The 25,072-nt window shown below is 50.3% G+C and overlaps 1 protein-coding gene across 3 annotated transcripts; it reads right to left on the bottom strand.

Annotated features, from left to right (window-relative positions):
* Nucleotides 1–16,103: 16,103 nt before the first annotated feature.
* LOC119946066 (maestro heat-like repeat family member 5) lies at nucleotides 16,104–24,478 on the bottom strand. 3 transcript variants are annotated; one of them, XM_038767450.1, is made up of 16 exons: nucleotides 24,243–24,478; nucleotides 23,838–23,992; nucleotides 23,642–23,703; nucleotides 23,267–23,416; nucleotides 21,142–21,296; nucleotides 20,636–20,774; nucleotides 20,120–20,304; nucleotides 19,687–19,824; nucleotides 19,390–19,504; nucleotides 18,987–19,067; nucleotides 18,548–18,724; nucleotides 18,013–18,168; nucleotides 17,765–17,890; nucleotides 17,169–17,271; nucleotides 16,861–16,929; nucleotides 16,104–16,499 (listed from the first exon to the last, which is right to left on the bottom strand). In XM_038767450.1, exons 1-16 carry the CDS (start codon nucleotides 24,257–24,259, stop codon nucleotides 16,399–16,401), a joined length of 1,929 nt encoding a protein of 642 aa, XP_038623378.1. In that variant the 5' UTR covers nucleotides 24,260–24,478; the 3' UTR covers nucleotides 16,104–16,398. The 3 variants fall into 3 exon arrangements, with proteins under 3 accessions (XP_038623378.1, XP_038623379.1, XP_038623380.1); XM_038767451.1 differs by lacking the exon at nucleotides 18,548–18,724 and having other exon boundaries at nucleotides 18,987–19,130; XM_038767452.1 differs by lacking the exons at nucleotides 20,120–20,304; nucleotides 20,636–20,774 and having other exon boundaries at nucleotides 18,987–19,130.
* Nucleotides 24,479–25,072: the final 594 nt, after the last annotated feature.

Raw genomic sequence — 25,072 nt, 5'->3', positions numbered from 1 at the left:
GTGCTGTGGGGAAGGGAAGGAGGCAAGACGGGGGGATGGAGAAGGGGACGAGGGGGAAAGTAAGCGCTTAATAAATGCCATTATTATTATTAAGTTGCCCCACGTGGGGCTCACAGTCTTCATCCCCATTTGACAGATGAGGTCACTGAGGCCCAGAGAAGTGAAGTGACTCGCCTGAAGTCACCTGGCTGACAAATGGCGGGGGCGGGATTTGAACCCATGACCTCTGAGTCCAAAGCCCGGGCTCTTTCCACTGAGCCACGCTGCTTCACGCTGAATGAAAGTAAGCACTTAATAAATGCCCTTATTATTATTAAGCTGCCCCCGGGGGGCTCACAGCCTTCATCCCCATTTGACAGATGAGGTCACTGAGGCCCAGAGAAGTGAAGTGACTTGCCTGAAGTCACCTATTTTTCCAATTATTACCCACACTAAGCTTACAGTCTAGAAGGGAAGACAAACATTGATAATAATGAATGACTCATTGTTTATAATAATTAATATAATATATAATAAATGTGGTACAGAATCAGTCAACTGTATTTATTGAGAATCCACAGGAGCCAATTCATTCATTCATTCATTCAATCGTATTTATTGCGCGCTTACTGTGTGCAGAGCACTGTACTAAGCGCTTGGGAAGTACAAGTTGGCAACATATAGAGACGGTCCCAACCCAACAGTGGGCTCACAGTCTAGAAGTCTATGTATATGTACACACACATATATATACAGATGCACATACATATATATACATATGCACATACATATATACATACATTCAATCATTCAATCGTATTTATTGAATGCTTACTGTGTGCAGAGCACTGTACTAAGTGCTTGGGATGCACTGTGAAAATCAATCAATCAATCAATTGTATTTACTGGGAGTCTGCTGGAGCCAATACACTGCGAATCGATCAATCAATCATGAATCAGTGGTATTTACCGAGACCCCACTGGAGCCAACGTCTTATCTTATGCTGTCGAGTCGACTCTGACCCATAGCGACTCCATGGATACATCTCTCGCAGGATGCCCCGCCTCCATCTGCAATCGTTCTGGTAGTGGATCCGTAGAGTTTTCTTGGTAAAAATACAGAATACATTGCCTCCTTCCGTGAAGTCAACTTGAGTCTCCACTCTTGACCCTTTCTGGTGCCCAGCACAGGTGAGTTTTGACTTGTAGCAGATTGCCCGCCACTTGCTAGTCACTGCCCAAGCTAGGAATGGAATGGATAGGCCTCTGCTTGACTCTCCCTCCCGTAGTCGAGACTGGTTGAGGAATGGAAACTCTCCCGGTGCCGCCCTGAGAGGGGGACTGGAGCCAATTCACTGCGCAAATCAATCAGTCCATCAGTGGTATATACTGAGAGCTCACTGGGGCAACACGCAGTGCAAATCATTCGGGAAAGTAGTGATTCACATCTGGCCCTTCCATAATAATAATAATAATGACATTTATTAAGCACTTACTATGTGCAAAGCACTGTTCTAAGCACTGGGGAGGTTACAAGGTGATCAGGTTGTCCCACGGGGGGCTCACAGTCTTAATCCCCATTTTACAGATGAGGGAACTGATGCACAGACAAGTTAAGTGACTTGCCCCAAGTCACACAGCTGACAATTGGCAGAGCCGGGATATGAACCCATGACCTCTGACTCCAGAGCCCGTGCTCTTTCCGTTGAGCCACGCTGCTTCTAGACTGTGAGCCCGTTGTTGGGTAGAGACCGTCTCTATATAATGATGGCATTTATTAAGCGCTTACTATGTGCAAAGCACTGTTCTAAGCACTGGGGTTGATACAAGGTAATCAAGTTGTCCCACGTGGGGCTCACAGACTTAATCCCCATTTTCCAGATGAGGTAACTGAGGCCCAGAGAAGTGAAGTGACTTGCCCAAAGTCGCACAGCTGACAAGTGGCGGAGCCGGGATTTGAACCCATGACCTCTGACTCCAAAGCCCGGGCTCTTTCCACTGAGCCACGCTGCTTCTCTATATGTTGCCAACTTGTACTTCCCAAGCACTTAGTACAGTGCTCTGCACACAGTAAGCGCTCAATAAATACGATTGAATGAATGAATGAATCTGGCACTGGAGGCACTTATATTTTAATACGGGAGACAGTCATAAAAGTATTCATAGCTAGAATAATCAAATAATCGAATACACAACTGAATCAATATTTTTCCATTCAATCGATCGGTGATTTTTTAATGGTATTTGTGAAGTGCCTACTATGTGCTAGGCACTGGACTAAAGCACTGGGATAGATACAAAATCATCAGGTTGGACACAGTCCATGTCTCACAAATGGCTCACTGTCTTAATCCCCATTTTACAGATAATAATAATAATAATAATGATGGCATTTATTAAGTGCTTACTATGTGCAAAGCACTGTACTAAGCGCTGGGGAGGTTACAAGGTGATCAGGTTGTCCCATTGGGGGGGGGGCTCACAGTCTTAATCCCCATTTTACAGATGTGGTAACTGAGGCTCAGAGAAGTGAAGTGACTTGCCCAAAGTCACACAGCTGACAACTGGTGGAGCCGGGATTTGAACCCATGACCTCTGACTCCAAAGCCCGAGCTCTTTCCACTGCGCCATGCTGCTTCTCTAGATGAGGTAACTGAGGCACAGATACTTGCCCAAAGTCACGTAGCGGATAAGTGGCGGAGCTGAGATTAGAACCCAGGTCTTTCTGACTCTCAGACCTGTGCCACACTGCTTCCCTTCCCAAGCGCTTAGTACAGTGCTCTGCACACAGTAAGCGCTCAATAAATACGATTGATTGATTCCCTAATTGAGTGCTTACTGTGTGCCAAGCACTGTGCCAAGCTTGGGAGAGGACAATCGAATAGAATCGATAGACATATTCCCTGTCCACCCGGAGCTTTCAATTTAGAGAGGGAGGTGGAAATTACTTTAATTACAGATATGGATATAAGGGCTGTGGGGCTTAAGGAGGGATTGAATATTCATTCATTTAATCGTATTTATTGAGTGCTTACTGTGTGCAGTGCACTTGGGAAGTACAAGTTGGCAACAGTTAGAGATGGTTCCTACCCAACAACGGGCTCACAGTGTAGAAGGGGGAGACAGACAACAATATCACGTGCTTAAAGGATACAGAGCCAAATGCTTATGCTACGGAGGAAGGAGAAGGAGTTGGGGAAATGAGGGCTTAGCCAGGGGAGGCCCCTTGGAGGAATGTGATTTTATTAAGGCTCTGAAGGTAGAGAGAGTGTTGTCTGTCAGATGTGAAGAGGGCATTCCAGGCCAGTGAGAGGATGTGGACAAGGGGTTGGTGGTGAGATAAATGAAATGGAGATACAGTGAGAAAGTTGGCATTACATCCTTGCTTTATCAACATATGTGTTTATCAACACCTACCTTCAGCATGCACACACACACGCTCTCTCTCTCTCTCTCATCAACCGATAAGTGCTTGAAATGGCTGCTGGGTTTGTGCAGCTTGCGATACTGGGAATAAAGCCTGGAAGGCTCGACAGAGGTATTTTAGGAGGGCTTTGAATCTAGACTATAAGCTCGGTGTGGGCAGGGAACGTGTCTGCCAACTCTGTTGTCATGTATTCTTCCAAATGCTTAGTGCAATGCTCTGAATATAGTAAGCGCTCAATAAATACCACCGATGAGGGAGAGATGTGGTCTGACCGATTTGTGGAGCGAGGGAGATCCAAACCGGGCAAATTGGACAGAGGTGGGAGAACTGAGAGCCGTGTAAATGCAGAAGTTAGTTTGGGAGAAAAAAAAGTGAGTTTTCAAGGGTGTAACAGGTGAAGAGAATAGTGTTTAAGATGGGGAGAGCTGATGGACCGCTTTGAAGTCATCAGTCAGTTTTTGCTTGACTTGGAAAGAGATGGGAAGTCGGTGAGGGGAGTTTTGAGGGGTGGAGAGACCTTGTGCTGAGCAGTCCCTCAAATAGCTGATCCATGCAGCAGCGCATTGGGTGAGGGAGAGGCAGGAGGCAGAAAGACCAGCAAGGAGGCTGATAACAATGATCAGGACTTGCCAAGACTAGATTTCGGACCAGAATGGTCACTGTGGGAAATATTGTCTAGGAAGAACCGGCAGGATTAGCCAGCAGATTGAATGAGAAAGTTGAAAGCAACAAGAAGCAGTGTGGCCTAGTGAATAGAGCACAGGCCTGGGATCCAGAAGGAACTGGGTTCTAACATTGGATCTTCCACTTAATAATAGTTATGGTATTTATTAAGGGCTCAGTCTTGGGGTAGATACAAGTTAATTGGGTTGGACACAATCCCTGTCCCATATAGGGCTCACAGTCTTAATCCCCATTTTACAGATGAGGGAACTGAGGCACAGAGAAGTGACTTGCCCAAGGTCACGCAGCAGACAAGTGGCAGAGCTGGGATTGGAACCCATATCCTCTGACTCCCATGCCTGTGCTCTAGCCACAAAGATAAGAGAAGGAGCTGGGATTAGAACCCATGACCTTCTGACTCTCCGGCCCAAATGGGGATTAAGCCTGTGAACCCCATGTGAGACATGGACTGTGTCCACCCTGATTATTTAGTATCTACCCGATGTGGTGAGCCCACAGCAAGCCGCTTTACTATTCATTCATTCAATTGTATTTATTGAGTGCTTTCTGTGTGCAGAGCACTGTACTAAGCGCTTGGGAAGTACAAATCGGCAATAGAGATGGTCCCTACCCAACAATGGGCTCACAGTCTAGAAGGGGGAGACAGACAACAAAGCAAAACAAGTAGACAGGTGTCAATACCATCAGAATAAATAGAATTATCGCTATATATACACATCATTAATAAAATAGAGAACTAGTGACTGTTTGTTTTGAGCGCTTGGGAAGTACAAATCGGCAACAAATAGAGAGGGTCCCTACCTAACAACGGGCTCATGGTCTAGAAGGGGGAGACAGACAACAAAACAAAACAAGTGGGCAGGTGTCAATACCCTCAGAATAAATAGAATTATTGCTATATACACCTCATTAATAAAATAGAGAACTAGTGACTGTTTGTCATCCCGTGAACAAGAGCTTCTAGACTGTGAGCCCAATGTGGGCAGGGATTGTCTCTCTTTGTTGCCCAATTGCATTTTCCAAGCACTTAGTACAGTGCTCAGCACACAGTAAGCGCTCAGTAAATACGATTGAATGAACAACAAAGAACAGAGAAGAAACTCATGAAGCCAGTGATGGGCTCTACTTGAGGACAGGTGATTGCCAGCCCGTGGTGGGGGGTTCTGAGCATGAAGGGAGGCAGGGCCTTCTCTCCCGCTCGACCCAGTAACGAGCCTGGACCAATCAATGACTGCTCCATAGAGCCACAGCTGGGGCGGCTAATGCAGATAAAAGGCTCTCCTTTTGAATCTTGAGGGCATAGCAACGCAGAAAGCAAGAATAAGCACCTGGAGCAGAAGCAAGCATCGAACTACTCAGAGAAGTAGCAGCACTTGGAAGCAGAAAGAAGGAGCATTGGCAGAACAGGTTCCCTTGCCCAGCAGAGTGGTATTGGACTTTTGGTGGAGTGCAGTGTGTGACTCCCTTAAACTAAGTGAGAAACTTTCCACCGTAACCCTGCTGGTCGGTGTTGGGGTTTGACTGCATAGAACAGTGCTTTGCACATAGTAAGTGCTTAATAAATGCCATCATTATTATTACTACATGTTACCGAGGCCCTTTCTGGTCCAGGAAGGTCCTGGTTGGTATGAGTCGGGGCTCGCGACACCCCAGTGCTTAGAAGACTACCTGGCACATAATGAATACTTAGCAAATACCATTAAAAAATAAAATTCAAGGAGTAATAATAATAATGTTGGTATTTGTTAAGCACTTGCTATGTGCAAAGTACGGTTCTAAGCGCTGGGGAGTATACAAGGTGATCAGGTTGTCCCACGTGGGGCTCACAGCCTTAATCCCCATTTTACAGATGAGGTAACTGAGGCCCAGAGATGTGAAGTAACTTGCCCAAAGTCACACAGCTGACAAGTGGCAGAGCTGGGATTTGAACCCATGACCTCTGACTCCCAAGCCCGGGCTCTTTCCATTGAGCCACGCTGCTTCTAGGACATGATGCTAAGATGGAGGGTTTTTGAAACAAGGAGAATATGGGTGTGCTTGCTCCTCTAATGATGATGATGGCATTTGTTAAGCGCTTACTATGTGCAAAGCACTGTTCTAAGCGCTGGGGGAGGTTACAAGGTGATCAAGTTGTCCCACAGGGGGCTTACAGTTTTAATCCCCATTTCACAGCTGAGGTAACTGAGGCACAGAGAAGTGAAGCGACTTGCCCAAAGTCACACAGCTGACAGTTGGCAGAGCCGGGATTTGAACCCATGATCTCTGACTCCAAAGCCCGTGCTCTTTCCACTGAGCCACGCTGCTTCTCCAGTAATGCCAACCCACTCACGGTACCTCGGTTTCATCCATCTCCCACTCACCCCTCACCCATGTCCTGCCCCTGGCCTGGAACTGCCTCACTTTTCTCTCAGACAGACAATCCCTCTCCCCACCTTCAAAACTTTATTGAGGGCACATCTCCTCCAAGAGGCCTTCCCCTCCAAGGCCCTCATTTCCTCTTTTCCCATTCCCTTCTGAGTCCTCCACACACTTGGATTTGCTCCCTTTATTCACCCTTCTTATGGATAAATCCAAGGAGCGGCCATCCTTCCTCTTCCCTCTCCCTGTGGCCCGGCCTGAATCCACAGCAGAGAACACAAAACTGATGTGTCTGCTGTGTGCCCATGGGCAGTCACTTTACTTCTGTGTCTCTGATCCCTCATCTGTAAAATGGGGATTGAGACGGAGCCCCACGTGGAACACGGGCTATGTTCCTGATTAACTTGTATCCACCCCAGCTCTTAATACAGTGCCTGGCACGTAGTAAGCACTTAAAAGATGCCATTATTATTATTATTATTAATAATAATAATAAAATGGGTTTGAAGTACTTGGTTGCTTTTCCCCCTTACACTAGGGAGAATTAGGATGGAGTAGAGGCTGTTGGATTTGGCAAGAAGATCATTTGGGACATTTAAGAGGGCAGTTTCTGTGGATTGAAGGGCAGAAGCCAGGTTGGAGGGGGTTACATCCATCCTTACATGAGGGAGAGGGACTCTGTGTGATCTGATTGGATGTGCCCCAGTGCCTAGCTCAGGGTTTGGCACATAGGAAGTGCTTAACAGATGCCACAAATGATATTATCATTATTAAGTGTTTCTTAGTCTTATATGTCGCACTGCCTTCAGAAAAATCTCTGAGTGGCACCACGCACGTGGGATAGAGATGAAGTCTAGCCTGCCCACATTACTTCTATTCCAGCAGGCAGCAGGTCCACCTGTTATGCCTGCTGTTGGTTGGGTCTTCTGGGCAAGAGGGCTGGATGATTTTTCAGGGGAGGGAGGACACTCTTGGTGGAGAGAGCTTGGGTAGCCAGGATGGAAATCAGTCTACCCAGGGACATTGCTAGTTCTGGCTAGCTACTGCCCCCGAGGCCCTAAGCTGCCCCTCCCCTGGAGAAAAGCCCAGCCGATTGGATGTTTTTTCATCCCCTACAACCAGAAGCAGCATGGCTCAGTGGTTAGAGCATAGGCTTGGGAGTCAGAGGTCATGGGTTCTAATTCTGACTCTGCCACTTGTTAGCTGTGTGACCCTGGGAAAGTCTCTTAACTCCTCTGGGCACCAGTTCCCTCATCTGTAAAATGGGGATTAAGACTGTGAGCCCCACGTGGGGCAACCTGAGTACCTTGATTACAGTGCTTGGCACATAGTAAGCGCTTAACAAATGCCATCATCATCATCATCATGTGGCTGTCTGACGCCAAAGTGACAAGGACCTGTTTTTTTATATATCAACACTGGCAAGGACCCATATTTTTAAACATCAAGCACTTCCTCCAGTTTACTCGTAAACACTTGCCTCTTGACTCTCAAGGACCTACACACATTTCAACAATTTTATTCAGGAAATCACCTGATTAAGCTGTTATTTTTGTTGACAACATCACCTACAACCCTTAAACTTCTCCGACCTCACCACGACCCGTCCATCTCTGTCCCTCCTTTTCAGCACACCCTCTTGTCCGCTTCCAATCAACCCCTCCCCATTGCACAGCCCCCGGAACCCCCGTTCCATTATGGGAAAGCTTCCCTTCATCCTTGGCCTGTTTCTGAACTAATCACTCCTCCTCCTCACCATCACTGGCCCTCCCAGATGACACAGTCTCCCCTGCTGCTTTCTTAAGAGGAGACCTCATTTTCCCCCTTTCCCCAAGACTCACTGGAAAAAGTGGAGCACCTTCATCTTGCTTCCCAATGTACTATTGAACAATTCCACCTCCCCCCCCCATCCCTCTCTTTCCCCTCCTTCAAAGCCCAGGCCATCCTCCCCTACCACAGACTCCAGATAATAAGTCATGGCCAACTACTACTTCCCAGGCCCCACCTCCATTATTTTGAACCATTTTGATCCCTTTCTCACTTTACTTCTCTCTTTCTCCATCCCTACATTGATCCTTGGGGACTTCAATATCCACACAGATTTTCCAGAAGACCCTTCCCCTGCCCACTTTCTATGCTCCTCAACTCTGCCGACCTCCTGGTCCACCCCAACTCTCCTACTCACCATCTTGGACACACACTCGATTTTGTCATCTCCAGTCACTGTACCATCTCTACCCTCACCAACCCTGAAATCCCTCTATCTGACCACAACCTCCTCACCTGCCTTCTCTCCCACACATCTTCTCCTCGCAAATTTGTCCTATTCCCCCACAGAGATCACTGATCTTTTGACCCCATCCTATTTTCTCAAGTCATCATGTCCCGATTAATCTCCATATCCAAACTACCTTTCCTTGACAACCAAATTGATGTGCTCAACACCACTGTCTCTACTGAGCTAAAGTCACTCACTCCCCTAATGCTTTGTCGATTTTCTACCACTAACCTGTAGCCCTGGATCACCTCCACAGTATGCCTCCTTTGCTCCGAATGAGCCGCAGAATGCTGCTGGTGGAAATCTAGAGAATAGGCTGACCTCATCCACCTTAAGTTTATCCTTGCATCCTTTAACTCTGCCCTCTCCTCTGCCCGGCAAAATTATTGCTCCATCTTTACTGACACGTATGCCCATTTCTCTCTCCAGTTGTTCCAGATGCTTAACTCCCTCTTCAAATCCCCTGGCCCTCCAACTTCCTTATCTCTTGCCTAAGTGACCTGTCCACCTACTTTACTGAGAAAATTAAAATTGTCAGATGTGATATCCCTAAAATCTCCCCCGGTCCTCTCAAGTCCCTCCATCCTCCTGCCCCTCCTTCAACTCTCCCATCCTTCCCATCAGGATCTCAAGAGGGAATCTCCTGCCTTCTCTCAAAATCCACCCCCTCTAACTGCACCTCCTCCCCCATCCCTTCACACCTTATCGAAGCACTTGCCCCCTCCCTTCTTTCATTTCTGACCACCATCTTCAAATGTAAACTCTCCAAAGGCTTCTTCCCTATTGCATTTAAACACGCTCACATCTCCCCAGTCATTAAAGAAAAAAAATCTTTCTTGACCCCATGGCCCCCTCCAGTTACCACCCCATCTCCTTCCTACCCTTCCCAAGCCTGTTGTGGGCAGGAAATGTGTCTGTTATATTGTTGTCTGTACTGTCCCAAGAGCTTAGTACAGTACCCTGCGCATGGTAAGTGTTCAATAAATATGATTGGCTGATTGAAACTCTTTGATTGAGTTGTCTACATCCGCTGTCTCCAGTTCTGCTCCAATTCTCTCATCGACCCCCTCCAACCTGGCTTCTGCCCCTTTCATTCCACAGAAACCACCCTCTCAAATGTCCCAAATGATCTTCTTGCCAAATCCAACAGCCTCTACTCCATCCTAATCCTCCTTGACCTCTCAATTGCTTTTGATACTGTCGAGCACCCCCTTCTCCTGGAAACATTATCTAACCAGCTTCACTGACAATGTCCTCTCCGGGTTCTCCTGCTATCTCCCTGGCCTCTCCTTTTCAGTCTCTTTAGCGGGCTCCTCTTCTATCTCCTACTCCCCAACTGTGGGTGTCCCTCAAAGTTCAGTTTTGGGTCCCTTTCTGTTCTCCATCTGCACCCACTCTCTTGGAGAACTCATTCACTCCCACGGCCTCAACTACCACCTCTATGCTTATAATAATAATAATAATAGCATTTATTAAACATTTACTATGTGCAAAGCACCGTTCTAAGCACTGGGGAGGTTACAAGATGATCAGGTTGTCCCACAGGGGGCTCACAGTCTTAAACCCCATTTTACAGATGAGGTAACTGAGGCCCAGAGAAGTCAAGTGACTTGCCCAAAGTCACACAACTGACAATTGGTGGAGCTGGGATTTGAACCCATGACCTTTGACTACAAAACCCATGCTCTTTCCACTGAGCCACGCTGTATGATTCCCAAACCTACGTCTCCCTGTCTCTCCCTCTCTACGGTCTCACATTTCCTCCTCCTTTCAGGGCATCTCTACTTGGATATACTGCCGACAGCTCAAACTAAACATGTCCAAAATAGAACTCCTTATCTTCCCACCCAAGCCGTGTCCTCCCAGTGATTTTCCCAACACTGTAGACAGCACCACCATCCTTCCTGTCTCACACACTCATAAACCTCGACGTTATCCTTGACTCATCTCTCTCATTCAACCCAAATATTCAAACTGTGACTAAATCCTGTTGATACGACATCGCTCAAATCCTCCCTTTCCTTTCCATCCAAACTGCTACCGTATTAATCCAATCAATTATCCTATCCCGCCTCGATTACTAAATCATCCTCCTTCCTGAGCTCCCTGCATCCTGCCCACTCCAGTCCATACTCCAGCTCACAATGAAGAGCTTAGTACAGTGCTTGGCACAGAGAAAGAGCTTAATAAATAGCATTGATTTAACAAATAGCACAATGAAGAGTTTAATACAGTGTTCTGCACAAAGAGCTTAGTAAATAGTATTGATTTAACAAATGTCACAATGACTACAATTAAATGGGGATTAAGACTGTGAGCCCCCCGTGGGACAACCTGATCACCTTGTAACCTCCCCAGCGCTTAGAACAGTGCTTTGCACATAGTAAGCGCTTAGTAAATGCCATCATCATTCTTCTTCTTCTAGACTGTGAGCCCGTTGTTGGCTAGGGACCGTCTCTATATGTTGCTAAATTGTACTTCCCAAGCGCTTCGTACAGTGCTCTGCACACAGTGAGCGCTCAATAAATGCGATTGAATGAATGAATGAATGAATGAATGAATGAATGAATGAATGAATGAGTGTATCCCGGAATTACCCTATGCTGACACCTAGTGGCCCTTTTTATTATTGCAACGAACTTTGCTCAAGGTCAAAAAAAAATCTAAGGTTCTTATTTTTAATCTTCTTTTCCTCGGCTCCTAGCCACACACAGTTATTATCATCATCATTATCATTGTTGTTGTTATCGTTACGATTTTTCCCCCAAAATATCTTGAAATGCAGGTGAAAGGACCGCCGCTTTGTTGGGAAGAGATTTTAATTATATTGGACCTTTCTGTGCAGTCGTTTTTTTCAAAGTGAACACATTAAATGGTACATCTGTTTGAAAGCACCAGCGGAAGACAGCTTTACAAAGAAAACTTAGTAAGAATACTGTTTATTATCAATAGTCTTTTTTTTCTAAATAGGATTCCTACCTCCCTGCAGATACAGAAATGAGAGAGAATATTAGAAACCATAGAACTTGTAAAAATCTAATGAACTCTTTTGCACAAAAGGGAGGCACATATGGAGATTTTCAAAAAGACTGTATAATCAGGTCACTGCATTCACGAGCGAGTTAAACTCCATTAATAGACCCTCCTCTTCTCACCCTCCCTCCACCCCTAAACCTTTACACACAGAAGGATTAGCTCTGAGAAGCAGCATGGCTCAGTGGAAAGAGCTCGGGTTTGGGAGTCAGAGGTCGTGGGTTCGAATACACGTGCCTGCTGTGTGACCTTGGGCAAGTCACTTCTCTGTGCCTCGGTTACCTCATCTGTAAAATGGGGGTTACGACTGTGAGCCCCACATGGGACAACCTGATCACCCCGTATCCTCCCCAGCGCTTAGAACAGTGCTTTGCACATAGTAAGCGCTTAACAAATGCCATCATTATTATTAAAAGGACTATGTAAGTGGGGAAAGGGGCAGGAGAGGGTCTCCTGGGGCTATACCCCCAGTGGGCAAGTCTTCCAATGGAAAATCCCCCACCTCTCGGCAATCTGAATCTGCGGAAGTCCTGAAAAGAAGCTGGGTAACATGGCCTGGTGGTAGAGGTGTTGGGGGGAAGACTGCACAGTGGCTACCAAGGTGGCTTTCCTGGCAAATGCCCACCTGCTGGTCTATCGTGCCACAGCTCAGCATTGGCACTGCCCTGAGGTCAATTTGACAGTGAGGGGGAGGAACAGGAGCCTTAATCGATCATTTTTTCAATCAGTCGTGTTTATCAAGCACTTACTTTGCACAGCACACTATACTACACTGTACTACACTGCACTGCAGAGGAGCAGCGTGGCTCAGTGGAAAGAGCCCGGGCTTTGGAGTCAGAGGTCATGGGTTCGAATCCCGACTCCCCCACATGTCTGCTGTGTGACCTTGGGCAAGTCACTTCACTTCTCTGAGCCTCAGTTACCTCGTCTGTAAAATGGGGATTAAGACTGTGAGCCCCACGTGGGACAACTTGATCACCTTGTAACCTCCCCCCAGCTCTTAGAACAGTGCTCTGCACATAGTAAGTGCTTAATAAATGCCATTATTATTATTATTACTAGTTGCTTGGGAGAGTGCAATAATAAAGGAGTTGTTGGACAAGGATTTGAACTGTGGTGGGAGAAGGGGAGACAGAGAGGGGCCGATACCCTCTGTCTCCTCTCCTCGGAGATCCCTTTACTCCCTTCTCCCCTGTCCCATTCATTTTGGAGAAGCAATATGGCCTCGTGGAAAGAGCCCCGGCCCGGGAGTCAAAGGAGCCAGGTTCTAAACCCTGCTCTGCCAAATGCTGGTTTGTGTGACCTTGGGTAAGTCACTTCACTTTTCCATGTCTCGGTTCTCCTTCTTAGACCTTGAATCCATGCGGGACAGGGACTGTGTCCAACCTAATCGCTTGTATCTACCCAGCACTTAGAACAGTGTTTGACACATAGTAAACACTTCATTCGTTCGTTCATTCATTCAATCGTATTTATTGAGCGCTTACTGTGTGCAGAGCACTGTACTAAGCGCTTGGGAAGAACAAGTTGGCAATGTATAGAGACGGTTCCTACCCAACAGCGGGCTCACAGTCTAGAAGGGGGAGACAGAGAACAAAACAAAACATATTAACAAAATAAATAGAATAAATATGTAGAAGTAAAATAAATAAAGTAATAAATATGTACAAACATGTATACATTTATACAGGTGCTGTGGGGAGGGGAAGGAGGTAAGATGGGGAAGGGGAGGAGGGGGAGAGGAAGGAGGGAGCTCAATCTGGGAGAATGATGGTATTTGTTAAGCGCTTACTATGTGCAAAGCACTGTTCTAAGCACTGGGGGGAATACAAGGTGATCAGGTTGTCCCACCTGGGGCTCACAGTCTTAATCCCCATTTTACAGATGAGGGAACTGAGGCACAGAGAAGCTAAGTGACTTGCCCGAAGTCACCCAGCTGACAATTGGCAGAGCCGGATTTGAACCCCTGACCTCTGACTCCCAAACCCGGGCTCTTTCCACTGAGCCACGCTGCTTCTATACCATTAAATACCACTTAAATACAATTACTCATTATGGGCAGATAATGTGTCTGAGTGGCCTCGTGGGTCGAGCCTGGGCATCAGAAGGACCTGGATTCTAATTCTGCTCCACCACGTGCAGCGTGGTGTATGTAACACAGACTTGGAAATCAGAGGACGTGGGTTCTAATCCAAGCCCCGGCACTTGTCTGCTGTGTGACCTTGGGCAAGCCACTTAACTTCTCTGTGCCTCAGTTACCTCATCTGTAAAATGGGGGTTAAGATTGTGAGCCCCATGTGGGACAACCTGATTTCCTTGTATCTACCCTAGAGCTTAGAACAGTGCTTGGCACATAGTAGGTGCTTAACAAATACCATAATTATTATGGTGTAGTGCCTAAAATCCGGGCTTGGGATTCAGACGGTCACGAATTCCAATCCCAGCTCTGCCACTCGCCTGCTGTGGTGCGACCTTGGGCAAGTCAATTCAACTTCTCCAGGCCTCGGTTACCTCATCTGGAAAACGGGGATTGAGACTTAGAGCCCCACGTGGGACAGGGACTGTGTCCAACCTGATTTGCTTGTATACACCTTAGCGTTTAGTACAGTGCACATAGTATGCGGTTAACATGCCTTCATTATTATCATTATTATTACTGTCAGCTGTGTGACCCTGGGAAAGTCACTACACTTTTTGAACCTGTATATATGTATATATGGTTGTACATATTTATTACTCTATTTATTTATTTATTTTACTTGTACATTTCTAGCCTACTTATTTTATTTTGTTGGTATGTTTGGTTCTGTTCTCTGTCTCCCCCTTTTAGACTGTGAGCCCACTGTTGGGCAGGGACTGTCTCTATGTGATGCCAATTTGTACTTTCCAAGCGCTTAGTACAGTGCTCTGCACATAGTAAGCGCTCAATAAATACGATTGATTGATTGATTGATACACTTCTCTGTGCCTCAGTTAGCTCATCTGTAAACTGGGGATTCGATACCTGCTTGCCTGTTACCTGTTGTGAGAACAGGGTAGGTGCGCTAGATGGCTGTTCTGTGAACATGCAATGGGTGTGAGATGGCTATGTGTAAATTCATTCATTCATTCAATCGTATTTATTGAGCGCTTACTGTGTGCAGAGCACTGTACTAAGCTCTTGGGAAGTACTCCTTGGGTGTGAAATGACTGTTGTGTGAACAGACCATGAACACGAGGTAGCTGTTGTGCGAATAGGCCAGGGGTCCTAGGTGGTTGTTGTGTAAATAGGCCGTACATGTAAGTAGTCTGTTGTGAGCAGGCTGGGGTGTGTGATATAATAATGATGGCATTTATTAGGCGCTTACTATGTGCAAAGTACTGTTCTGGCTGATGTGGGCCCAGGCCAGCGGTTGTCACTGTTTCATGAGCAGGCCAAGGATATGAGCTTCCTATTGTGTAAACAAGCTCAGGGTGTGAGGTGGCTGATTTGTGAATGGAAATGAGGTGTGAGGTGGCTGATGTGTGAACGGAAATGAGATGTGAGGTGGCTGTTGTGTAGACAGGGCAGGGGGCCGAGTTGGCTGCTGTGCAAACTGGCTGGGATGTGAGATGGCTGGTTTGGAAACAGACTGAAGGTGCGAAGTGTCTGTTGTGTGAATAGGCCCTGGGTGTGAGGTGTCTGTTGTGTGAACAGGCCAGGAACAGGAGGCAGTCGTTGTGTGAATAGGCCATGGTTGTGAGTTAGCTGTTGTATGAGTAGGCCATGGGTGCAAAGTGGCTGTTTTATGAACAGGCCTTGAGTCCGAGGTGACTGTTGTGTGACTAGGCTGGGGGTTCGAGGTGGCTGATTGTGGAAACAGGCTCCGGGTGCAAACTGGCTGTTGTGTGAACAGGCCAGAGTTGCGAGGTAGCTGTTTTGTGAAGAGGTTGGGATTGCAAGGTGGCTGTCTTATAAACTATTGCATCAATTGAATCCCTCCCCCGTCTCTGCCTCCTCCCTCTTAAACTTCCCTCCCATTTTGAACCTAGCCTACCTCAGCAGGAAAATCGATCCATCACTCGGTGGTATTCACTGAGCTCTTAACTGTGTGCAGAGTACTATACTGAGCTTTTGGAGAGTAGAATAGTAATTGATGCCTCTTCCGGTGGCTACAGGGCCCAAGGAAAAAAGTCACAGAAGTGTCTGGGCTGAGCCATCCGGAGCTCACAGCCCTTCCTCCTCCTCCTCCTCCTCCCCCCGAACCCCCTCACTGGCCACCTCCAGACTCAAGTGGAGCTCCCCCGTCGCACCTCCCACCACCCCGCCGGCTGAAAGAAACGCAGGCCCACCCGGGTGAAGCTGTAGAGTTTTTATTCCCACAGTGGCCACTGTCCCAGAGCCCTAGGATTAGAGTTCACTCATAGCCCGTTCTTTGTTCCCGGGGGCAACTAGTCCAGGGAATGGGGGCTGTCGGAGAGGAGGCAGGCCTCCTGAGCCTCCTTGCCGGTCCCGGCACCCGGCTGCTCGGGGTCAGCGCATCCTCTCTGCTCTTCCAGGCCCCCGGCCTGATGGCACGGCTTCCAGCAGCTCCTGCTGTTCCGGGCCTGGGACACTGAGGACCTTCCTGATGCTGCTTCATCCTCATCAGCTTCAACCCCTCCCTCAGGTTGGGAGCCCTCAGGGCTGGCCCTGTTCCTCGTTATTCTTTCTGTTGAAGTGGCAGGACCTGACGAATCTACGGATCTTGGCCAGAGGGTCGTTCTGTAAAGTTTCAAATTCTGAAAAGGAGAGCAAAAGCGCGTGGGACACGAGGCAGCGCCGCCCACTGAGCAGCCCCCCTCTCTGAGCACATCCCGGGAACCTGGGAGGAGCCCTCCCCTTCCCCCCACCCCCGTCAACCTTCCCTCTCCTAATTCTCTCATTCATTCAATCCTCCAACCACCACCCACCCAGACCCTGTAGAGCCCAAAGGAAAGGCCTGAAAGACAAGAGAAAGAGGAAGGCAGAGAAAGAGTGAATCAGAAGCCAATAATAACCAGGTGGGAAAGGCATTCAAAGAGGAAAGTGAGGGAGGAAATGAAGAACAAGGGGGAGAAATGGAGGAGGGACAGAACAGAGAGAGAGAGAGTTGGGACTCACTCTGGGTGAGAAAGTCCAGCTCCTCTTTGGAGAGCCATGGCTTGCCCAGGTTTATAGCGATGGTGTATCCTGTGGAGAAAGAAAACAAAAGAAGTCATTATTTCCACTTCCATCCTTCCATCCTTTTCCCCGAGGAACTACCTCAGGCCATTTTCCATGTCCAGTCCCTAGAGTCAGGGAGCATGGAGCTGTGGGAGCGAAGGAGCTAAGAAGATGGGACTCCCCTGGGGTTAGGTCCAGAAAAGGGGCAAAGGCAGAGCACGGAGGGGTTTTTCTTTTTTTCCCTGTGGTCTCCACTCCCCACTCACCAAGGAACAACACAGCCGCCCATCGCACCTCCGGCTGAGGGCTGTTGATATAGCCCAGAGCCTGGGAGAGGAAAATCGGGCAACACCTTTCAAAGCTCTCCATCTGTGGAGAAAAAGAAAAGTGAGAGACACCCCCCCCCCCAACTCCGCCCAGCTCCAGCAGTGTGGCTTAGTGGAAAGAACAAGGGCTTGGGAGTCAGAAGTCATGGGTTCTAATCCCACCTCAGTGGGCAAACCACTTCACTTTTCTGTGCCTCAGTTACCTCATCTGTAAAATGGGGATTAAGGCTGTGAGCCCCACATGGGACAATTTGATTACCTTGTATCTACCCCTGTGCTTAAAGCAGTGCTTGGCACATAGTATGCACTTAACAAATACCATCCTCATCTCCTACCTCCTGTGGCTGTCCCCCACCCCTCCCAGCTCCAGTCCATCCTCAGGCCACTGGGCTCTCCGCTCCACCAGGCTCTTGGCCTCTTCCTAGTCCCTTTCCCAAGACCACCCCCAAGCGCCTCCCCCAGGACTGACCTTAGCCCACAATTCCTTCCCCAGCCCCCCAAAGACTACCCCCAGTCCCCATCCCGGACTTGCTCACCATGGCCCACCAGATGGGGGTATATGTCGTACGTTCTTTCTCCTTTCCAATCAGTTTCCACCCCACGAGGTGCATGTATTTCCACTCCAAGCTCTGGGCAAGCCGGAAGAATGAGTATCTGGCTTTCTGCAAATGGAAAGCCAGTGGTGGTGTCAGTGGGCTGGAAAGACTAGGAATGGTGACCCAGAGAGGGAAGACTGGGGAGGGCAGAGACTGTAGATGGAGGTGGAAGGGGAAGAGCGACTCACTTTCTGGACGGCAGGGTCCTCATCCTTGGTGTGGACGAGGACCGGGAGGAGGCAGCGGATCAGCTCCTGTTGCAAGCTGGCTTCCTCCTCCCACACCCAGCCGTCGGCCACGGCTCCTAGCAGCTCTAGGGCTGCGGCCCGCACTCGGGGTCTCTCCTGCGGAGAAACCCCGGTTGATTGTGGGAGGGGCAGGGGAGACTCCGGCCGGGGATAGGAGATGGGAGGAGGGCTGGCTCCACCGGGGCAGGGCCTGGGAACCCCAGGGTAGGAATAACCAGGGGCAAAGTCTACGAGGGGAGAGTAGGGAGCGAAGGCAGAGGTGGCAGAGGGGACACTGTGCTGGTGGAGAGCCCTCTGGCTCAGTGCGGGGGTGACGAGGTGGCGGAGGGCAGCTGATGCCCCCAAGGCCTGGGGCTTTGGGAGCAGCCCCTTCTGGGCTCTGGCACAGCCAGAGTGGGGCCCGGGAAGGGATCGGAAGGCTACGGCCTTCGACCAGGCCTCGGCTGCTCCCGTCTCCCAGGCCTCTCAGACTCACGTCGTCAAAGAACGGGCCCAGCATGAGCACAATGTCCTCACTGAGGTGGCTGAGTCCCTGAGAGCCCAGACTCTGGGTGGTGAGGATCGCCGTGTTCATGGCCGCTAGGATCCCCACCTCATCCTCCCGATAGAAGCCCTTCAGGATGGACGGGAGCTGACCCAGAAAAAGTGGCTTCTGTGGAGATGAGGGCAGAGAGGGGGATGATGAGGTTGTCCCCACCTGAGACGGCTCCTCTCACCACCTGACCTGGGGCTTCCATCCCGCATCCTCACCCTCAGGCCATGCCTAGTTACGCCCGGGAGTCCTGTCCCGCCCCTCCTTCCCTGCCCCCACCTGGACCCTCCCCGGGGGGGCTCTCAAGGAGAGTCCAGTTCCTAGGCTGGGGTCCCTCCAGCTCTGGTCCCTCCGGGGGTGGCCCTGGGGCTGGGCCTCTGACCTTGTCAGGGTTGAGGGGCAGACTGGTGAGAGTCTGCAGGCTGATGACCTGTACCACGGGGTCGGGGTCTCCCAGGCCGTCCTGGAGGATGAGGTGCAGGATTTTGAGGTCCAGGACAGCCTCCAGGGAGGGGATCCAGATCAACTGCCAAGGGAAACCATGAAGGCCACTGGACCGCGGAGGCAGTGCGGGGGGTCTCATCCTTGGGGAGGGGAGCCAGGACCCACTGAGAGGGGGCAGGGGGGGCCAGGCTGTGGTGGCGTGACCAGCTTCTCCTCCAGCCCCAGTCCTCCCTTCTCCTCCATCTCTCCCAGGGTTCAGGGACCAGGGGTGTCTGCTTGATGGTGACAACCTCACTAATGACCTGGGCCGGCTCGGCCTAGTCCTTGGCCCTGGTTCTTACCTCGGCCAGCAGCCCCATGGCCACACTCCGGCCCTGCGGGCCCTTCCCCAGCAGGGAACGGGACACAGTACGCAGGAGATCAGCCACCATCAGACACCTGCTCTGGACCAGGGTCCTGGGGAAGACAGCACGGCTGGGCTGAGCTTACAGAGGAGTATGGGGAGACCTAGGGCCCGAGGAACAGGAGCTCAGGGGTTGGGGAGGAACAGTTGACTGACGAGGCTCCTCCAACCCTCTCTCCCAGCCCTATCACCTGCCCCCTGCCTCTAATCCCCTTCCCTCGCCCCCCCACCGTACCTGGCCAACAGGGCCACGCCCTCCTGGAAGATTTCCAGGCATGAGAAGAATTGCCAGCCATCCTGCAGCTCCATGGACGTGAAGCTCCGCCAACATCCCATGCTGGACAGAAGCCCCTTCAGGGCCTCTAGGGCCGTCCTGAGAGCAACGAGGGGTGAAGTAGGTGTCAGTCAGTCATGCCAAGTATGGGGACTTCAAAAAAAAACCCCTCTCCTATCCCAAGCAAACCCTACCCGAGGGGCAGGAGACAGCAGAATTCACTGCCCCTCAGAGCCGTCCAACCCCTCATCCCTGCCGCATTCAGCCCCTGCCCCCTCACCCCAGGCTAGGGGTTTCTTGGGATTCCTGCTGCTTCTGGTCCCCGGCCATGACAGAACTTGGACTATCTCCATCAGGGGTCCTATCCTCCACCTCCACCCCTCCAGCTGCTCACCTCCAGGGGCTGAGGGTGGAGGGCACGGTGGGCTCCACACCCTCCGGCTCCCACTCCCCTGCCAGGCCCAGTTCCAGGACATACTGGATCTGGATGACGAAGGCCAGGAAGAGCTGGGGGAAGAGTTGGACAATGGCCCCCGAATACTCCCACGAGAAGAGCAGCTCATACAGTGTGTTCACAGCCTGGTGGGGTGGGAAATGGGCTCAGCCGGCGTCCCCCCAACTCCGGCCGGCCCACCCTGCCCCCACTGCCTCTGGCTCCCTCTGACCCCATATCCAGGGCTTTCTGAGGGCCGAGGAGTGAGCAGTGCCCAGCTCTGAGACTCAACCCGGTCTCTGGGACCCAGGGCCCTCAAGGGCCATCCTCCCATCCCCTTGGCTCCCAGGGCAACCTTCCCATCCAGCAGGTGGACAGGTCAGAGGGAGCTGGAGGGGCCAAGGTCAGGGTGGGGCTCTGAGCTCCTGGCCAGGCTTGCCCTTAGCTCTGTCCCTCTGGTCCAGGGTGAGGGCTCACCGCGATGGACCTCCGGTTGTCGGTGGAGCCTCTGTTCCCTGGCACTGGTCGTTCCAGCATATTACAGAGGAGCTCCTGCAGCACACGGTAGGCGATGGTAGGATCCGCTCCCATGGCTTTCCATATGTCAAGGACCTGCCTGTGGAGCCGCAACCCGGACTCATCCTTCCCCGCCACTCCCCCAGCCCGAGATCCAGCCCCAGAGACTGTCAGAGCCAGTCCGGGGGCTGCGGGGACCCTGGAGCTCAGGCTTGGGGGCCTGGGCATCTCCCCATTTCCCATCCTCCAGCATCTCCCTTCCCAGGAGTGCCCCATCATGGGGAGATGGAGCAGGCTGAGACGCCCCAGATTCCAGCCCCCTCCAAGTCTGCGGTAGGCCATCACCCCTGCTCCCGTGCCGCCACCCAGGAGGGATCCGGAGTCACTCCCCCAGGGCCATCCTGGCTGTTATTGCTCTGTCCTGGGATGGGGGGCATTGTGGGGGTAGGTGTGGAGGTTGGCCATACCCATCCAGGGGTAGCGAATAACCGAGGAAGACCTGCACTGCATCCTGAGTGTGGTGACAGGCGAGCAGGACCAGGGCTTCCTGGAGGAGGGCCTTCCCAGCCAGGGTGCTGGAGGAGTTAAATTGTTCATACACGCTCCTCACAAAGTCAGCCACCTGGAAGTCAGCAAGCAGACGGAGGGTCAGAGTCAGATTTGGATCGCCTGCTGGACACCCCTTCCTCTCTGCCCACCCCAGCCCCGTAGGCTGGCTCCAGTCCACCAAGGATTCCTCTAAGATGGACCAGAAGGGTTGGCGGAGTGAGCCGGGAGAAGCCACAGAAGGGAGAGCGAGAGATCCCTGCTTGTTCAGAGTTTAATTCCACGAGCCCCTTTGGGGCTTTGCCTTTCGGCGGAGCACGCTGGCACCGGTTGGGTCGTTTGTGAAGCTGGGCTACTGCAGGGCTACTGCAGGGAGAGTTAGAGATGCTCAGTGGTATCTCACTCCCTGTGTGGTTGGAAACAAAGAAGGCAGCTCTCATCCCCTGCAACAGTTCCCAGCAGGAGCCTGAGCCTGCCGGGGAGAGAATCCTGGGCCATAGGAACCGTTTGTCCAGTCCAGGACCAGCCCGGTCCGTGGTACATTCCATGCTCCATGTTAGGAGCCGGATCCAGAGAGAAGGTTGGTGAGCCCGGCAAGGTCCCTTGTGAGACACGGATCTGCTGCCAGCCCCAGAAATTGTCGGCACCGCCCCCCCACCTCATCCCCACCCGACTGTTCAGGCCTGGAAACTGTTCATGCCAGGGTTTGACTTGTTCTCTACATTTGGGGGGTGATGTAGAAAAAGCAAAAATGGAAGTCACGTTCCATCTGTGGCTTTCTGGAATATTCTGTCTCGGCGTCAACACGAGATGAAACCTGCCTCACTTACTCTCAACGAGGGGAAAAGTGGGGGAATTTTTTGGATTACAAACACATTTAGGATTGTGTATTAAACTTCTAACGACACGGAAGAATAAAGCTGAACATTGAGGACAGATATAAGGAAGTATCTCAAAGTGTGGGGTAGTTGGATTCTAGCTATAAAATTTAGTTCAGACCATACGTTTTAAAGGAAAAAGAGGAGACAGTCGATGAATTGGAAATAGAAAGAATAATGGTGAAAATAGATCAACGTGTCGAATGGTTATATTCATTGGTGTGATTTCCTTGGGAAATACAGAATGATCTCTTCCACTGTGGTTCAGTCCCACGGAACTGGATTAATAGTCGTTATATAATTGCTGCTGTTGAAATACTGCTGTTTGGGGGAAACTGATTTGGGAGTATCTCTGGAAAATTTAGGACGCAGCATGGCTTAGTGGAAAGAGCATGGGCTTGGCAGTCAGAGGACCTGGATTGTAATCCCAGCTCCTCTATTTGTATGCTGTGTGACCTTGGGCAAGTCACTTCACTTCTCTGAGGCTCAGTTTCCTCATGTGTAAAATGTGAATTAAGACTGTGAGCCCTGTGTGGTACAGGGACTATGTCCAACCCCATTATAACTCTATGGATACACTACCAAAACCATTGCAGATGGAAGTGGGGTAGATGTGTCCATGGCATCACTATGGGTCAGAGATGACTCAATGGCATAAAACACTGACCCCAACACTTAGTACAGTGCTTGACACATATTAAAACTTTAATAAATACCATTCATTTTTTTAGAAAAAGATAGGAGACCTAAACACACAGACTGAAATAGAAGATGCAGAAACAAAACAGAGTACAAGTGGAAATTTCTATTTTAGGGATTTTCTAATTTGAGGGGAAGTTGTTGGCAGGTGATGTCAAAATAGATCAATCAATCAGTGCTCCTTATTGAGCATTTACCGTATGCAGAACATTTGACTAAGTGTGTGGGAGAATACATATAATAGAGTTGGTAGACATGATCCCTGCCATCAAAGAACTTACAATCAAGTGAATGAGACAGACATTAAAATCTGGGTGTTGGCTATCTCAACTATACATTGGCCGGAGGAGATCTTCAAGAAGCTATTTGTGACTTGTGACTCAGGTCTACTAATCTACTAGTTGTCTGACCCCCAAAGTCAACCCCTACTCAGCCAGCCTCCCACCCCTGTACCCAGGGGGCTCCTTACCTGATTGTCTATGGCTCTGGGCACCTGCAGCAGGACGGCCAGAAGCCGGACTGCATTTTTCACCCTGGCCAAGCTGGAGCTCTTCAAGTCAGCCAGGACTCTCTGGATGAGTTCCCTCAGCTGGACCAATGTCAGATTCCTCGCAAAGGCCTGGTGGCAGAAGAACCAGGGGACAGGGAACCGCTGATGGTCTGCTCCCCCTGCTCCCAGGAAACAGCAGAGATTTTGGGCACTGTGCTCTGGGATCCTCTTCCCATGCCCCCCTCAACATGGCAGCAGCCCCTCCAGGATCCATCCACCCCCAGGCTCACATCACCTGCCCTGGAAAGGCCCAGCCCAGAGGGATGATCAAGCTCAGGGAGAGTTGGATCTTACCACTAGATTGCCTTGGGCTCGGAATCCTTGGAGCTCACTGAGAATGAGCTGGAAGCACAGCTCTGGGAAGGAAGGATAAACCCCGCAGTGAGAACTCTCTCAGAGGGTTGGGTCTCTTCCCCCTACTCCCCTCTCCGGGAGACCGTGAGCCTTCCCACCGCCCCTGCACCCCAACCTCATCTCCTCCCCATCACACCTCTGTTCCGTATTTCCTGGTTGAATTCCTCCTCCAGCACCAAGGGTGCTGGAGTAACCCAGGTGGTGATTATGGAAGATTTTCTTTTTTGAATATTCCTAATCCATTCCAGACAGCTGTCCTTCCTGGAAGTCTTACTCATTGGTAAAACTTTCCTGGAGCATAGGAAGAATTGGAAGAGTGGGAGACGGAAAGGGGGCTGAGTGAGGCTGCTGGCGTGGGACTCCTCTCCAACTCTCCGGCTCTGGTCTCCCCTCCCTCCCTTCCCCTGACAAGCTAGGAATCAGGGAGTCACCTCTCTCTCTGCTTTCCCTCAGCCCCCAAACCCTGACCCCAGCCCATTCCTCCTCTGTAGCCCTCCCAGCTGATGGCAACCCGGACCCACAGACACAAGAAGGGACTGACCGTCTGAGTCGAGACATTCTGCTGATTGGTATCACACCCTCAACTCACGCTAACTTAAAGCCCCCCTTCGCTAGCCAACAACAAGTCCACCCACCAACCCTGCCCCTTCCTAGCCCTCCTATGCCTCCCAAAACACCTTCCCTCAACTAACAACAAAATCCTCCTCTTGCCTCTCTGAATTCCAATCTACTCTCACACTACAAACCACCAAACCACCATAAATTCTCCAACCATCACCACCACCACCTCCTCCCTCTCTAACTGCCAACACTCCAAAAGCCCTCCCTGGCTCCAGCTGGGAAGACCCCTTTTGGGCTCAGAGGTGACATCACTGATGCATCACAATCCGCAGGGACAGGCTGCAACTCTGAGGTTGGTGACAGGTCTCCCCTCTTCCCTCCTTCCCCCCACCCTTCCACCACCACCGCCAAATCCTGAGGTCTAGGACTTGAAGTCTTCATCCCTGTGCCTTGAGTATCTTCCCTTTATCCTCTGCCATTTATAACCTGAACCCTCTGCCCCACCCCTGGCCTCCCATAATGGCCCTGGTCAGAACTCGCCCAGCCTCTACTGGGCAGGTTGAGTTGGGCACAGGACTCCTTGGCTCTCTGAAGTGAGGAGCTTTCCCAGAAGAATGGAAAAATGTTTCCAGCTCTCCCCCTCTGTTTCCATCCCAACAGTTTGAGGATTTGGACTGAGCTGAAACAGGGGGCAGGAATCAATCAATCAATCTCTGGCATTCACTGAGTGCTTACTATGTGCAGAGCACTATACTAAGCCCTTGGGAGAGAACGATACAACAGAATTAAGAGACACGTTCTGCTAACAGA

The sequence above is a fragment of the Tachyglossus aculeatus genome, chromosome 26, assembly GCF_015852505.1.
Source record: "Tachyglossus aculeatus isolate mTacAcu1 chromosome 26, mTacAcu1.pri, whole genome shotgun sequence".
Classification (NCBI taxonomy): domain Eukaryota; kingdom Metazoa; phylum Chordata; class Mammalia; order Monotremata; family Tachyglossidae; genus Tachyglossus; species Tachyglossus aculeatus.
Note: the sequence above shows the minus strand (reverse complement) of the source record. Positions and strands in the feature narration are given on the sequence as shown.

Bases quoted from the DNA above. Each gene is read 5' to 3' on its own strand.
- LOC119946066 (XM_038767450.1), bottom strand. The intron at 17,891-18,012 runs GTGAGTCGCTCT...TTCCATTTGCAG, and splicing joins AGGACCCTGCCGTCCAGAAA to AAAGCCAGATACTCATTCTT. The intron at 16,500-16,860 runs GTGAGTCCCAAC...TCTCCTTTTCAG, and splicing joins GCTGGACTTTCTCACCCAGA to AATTTGAAACTTTACAGAAC.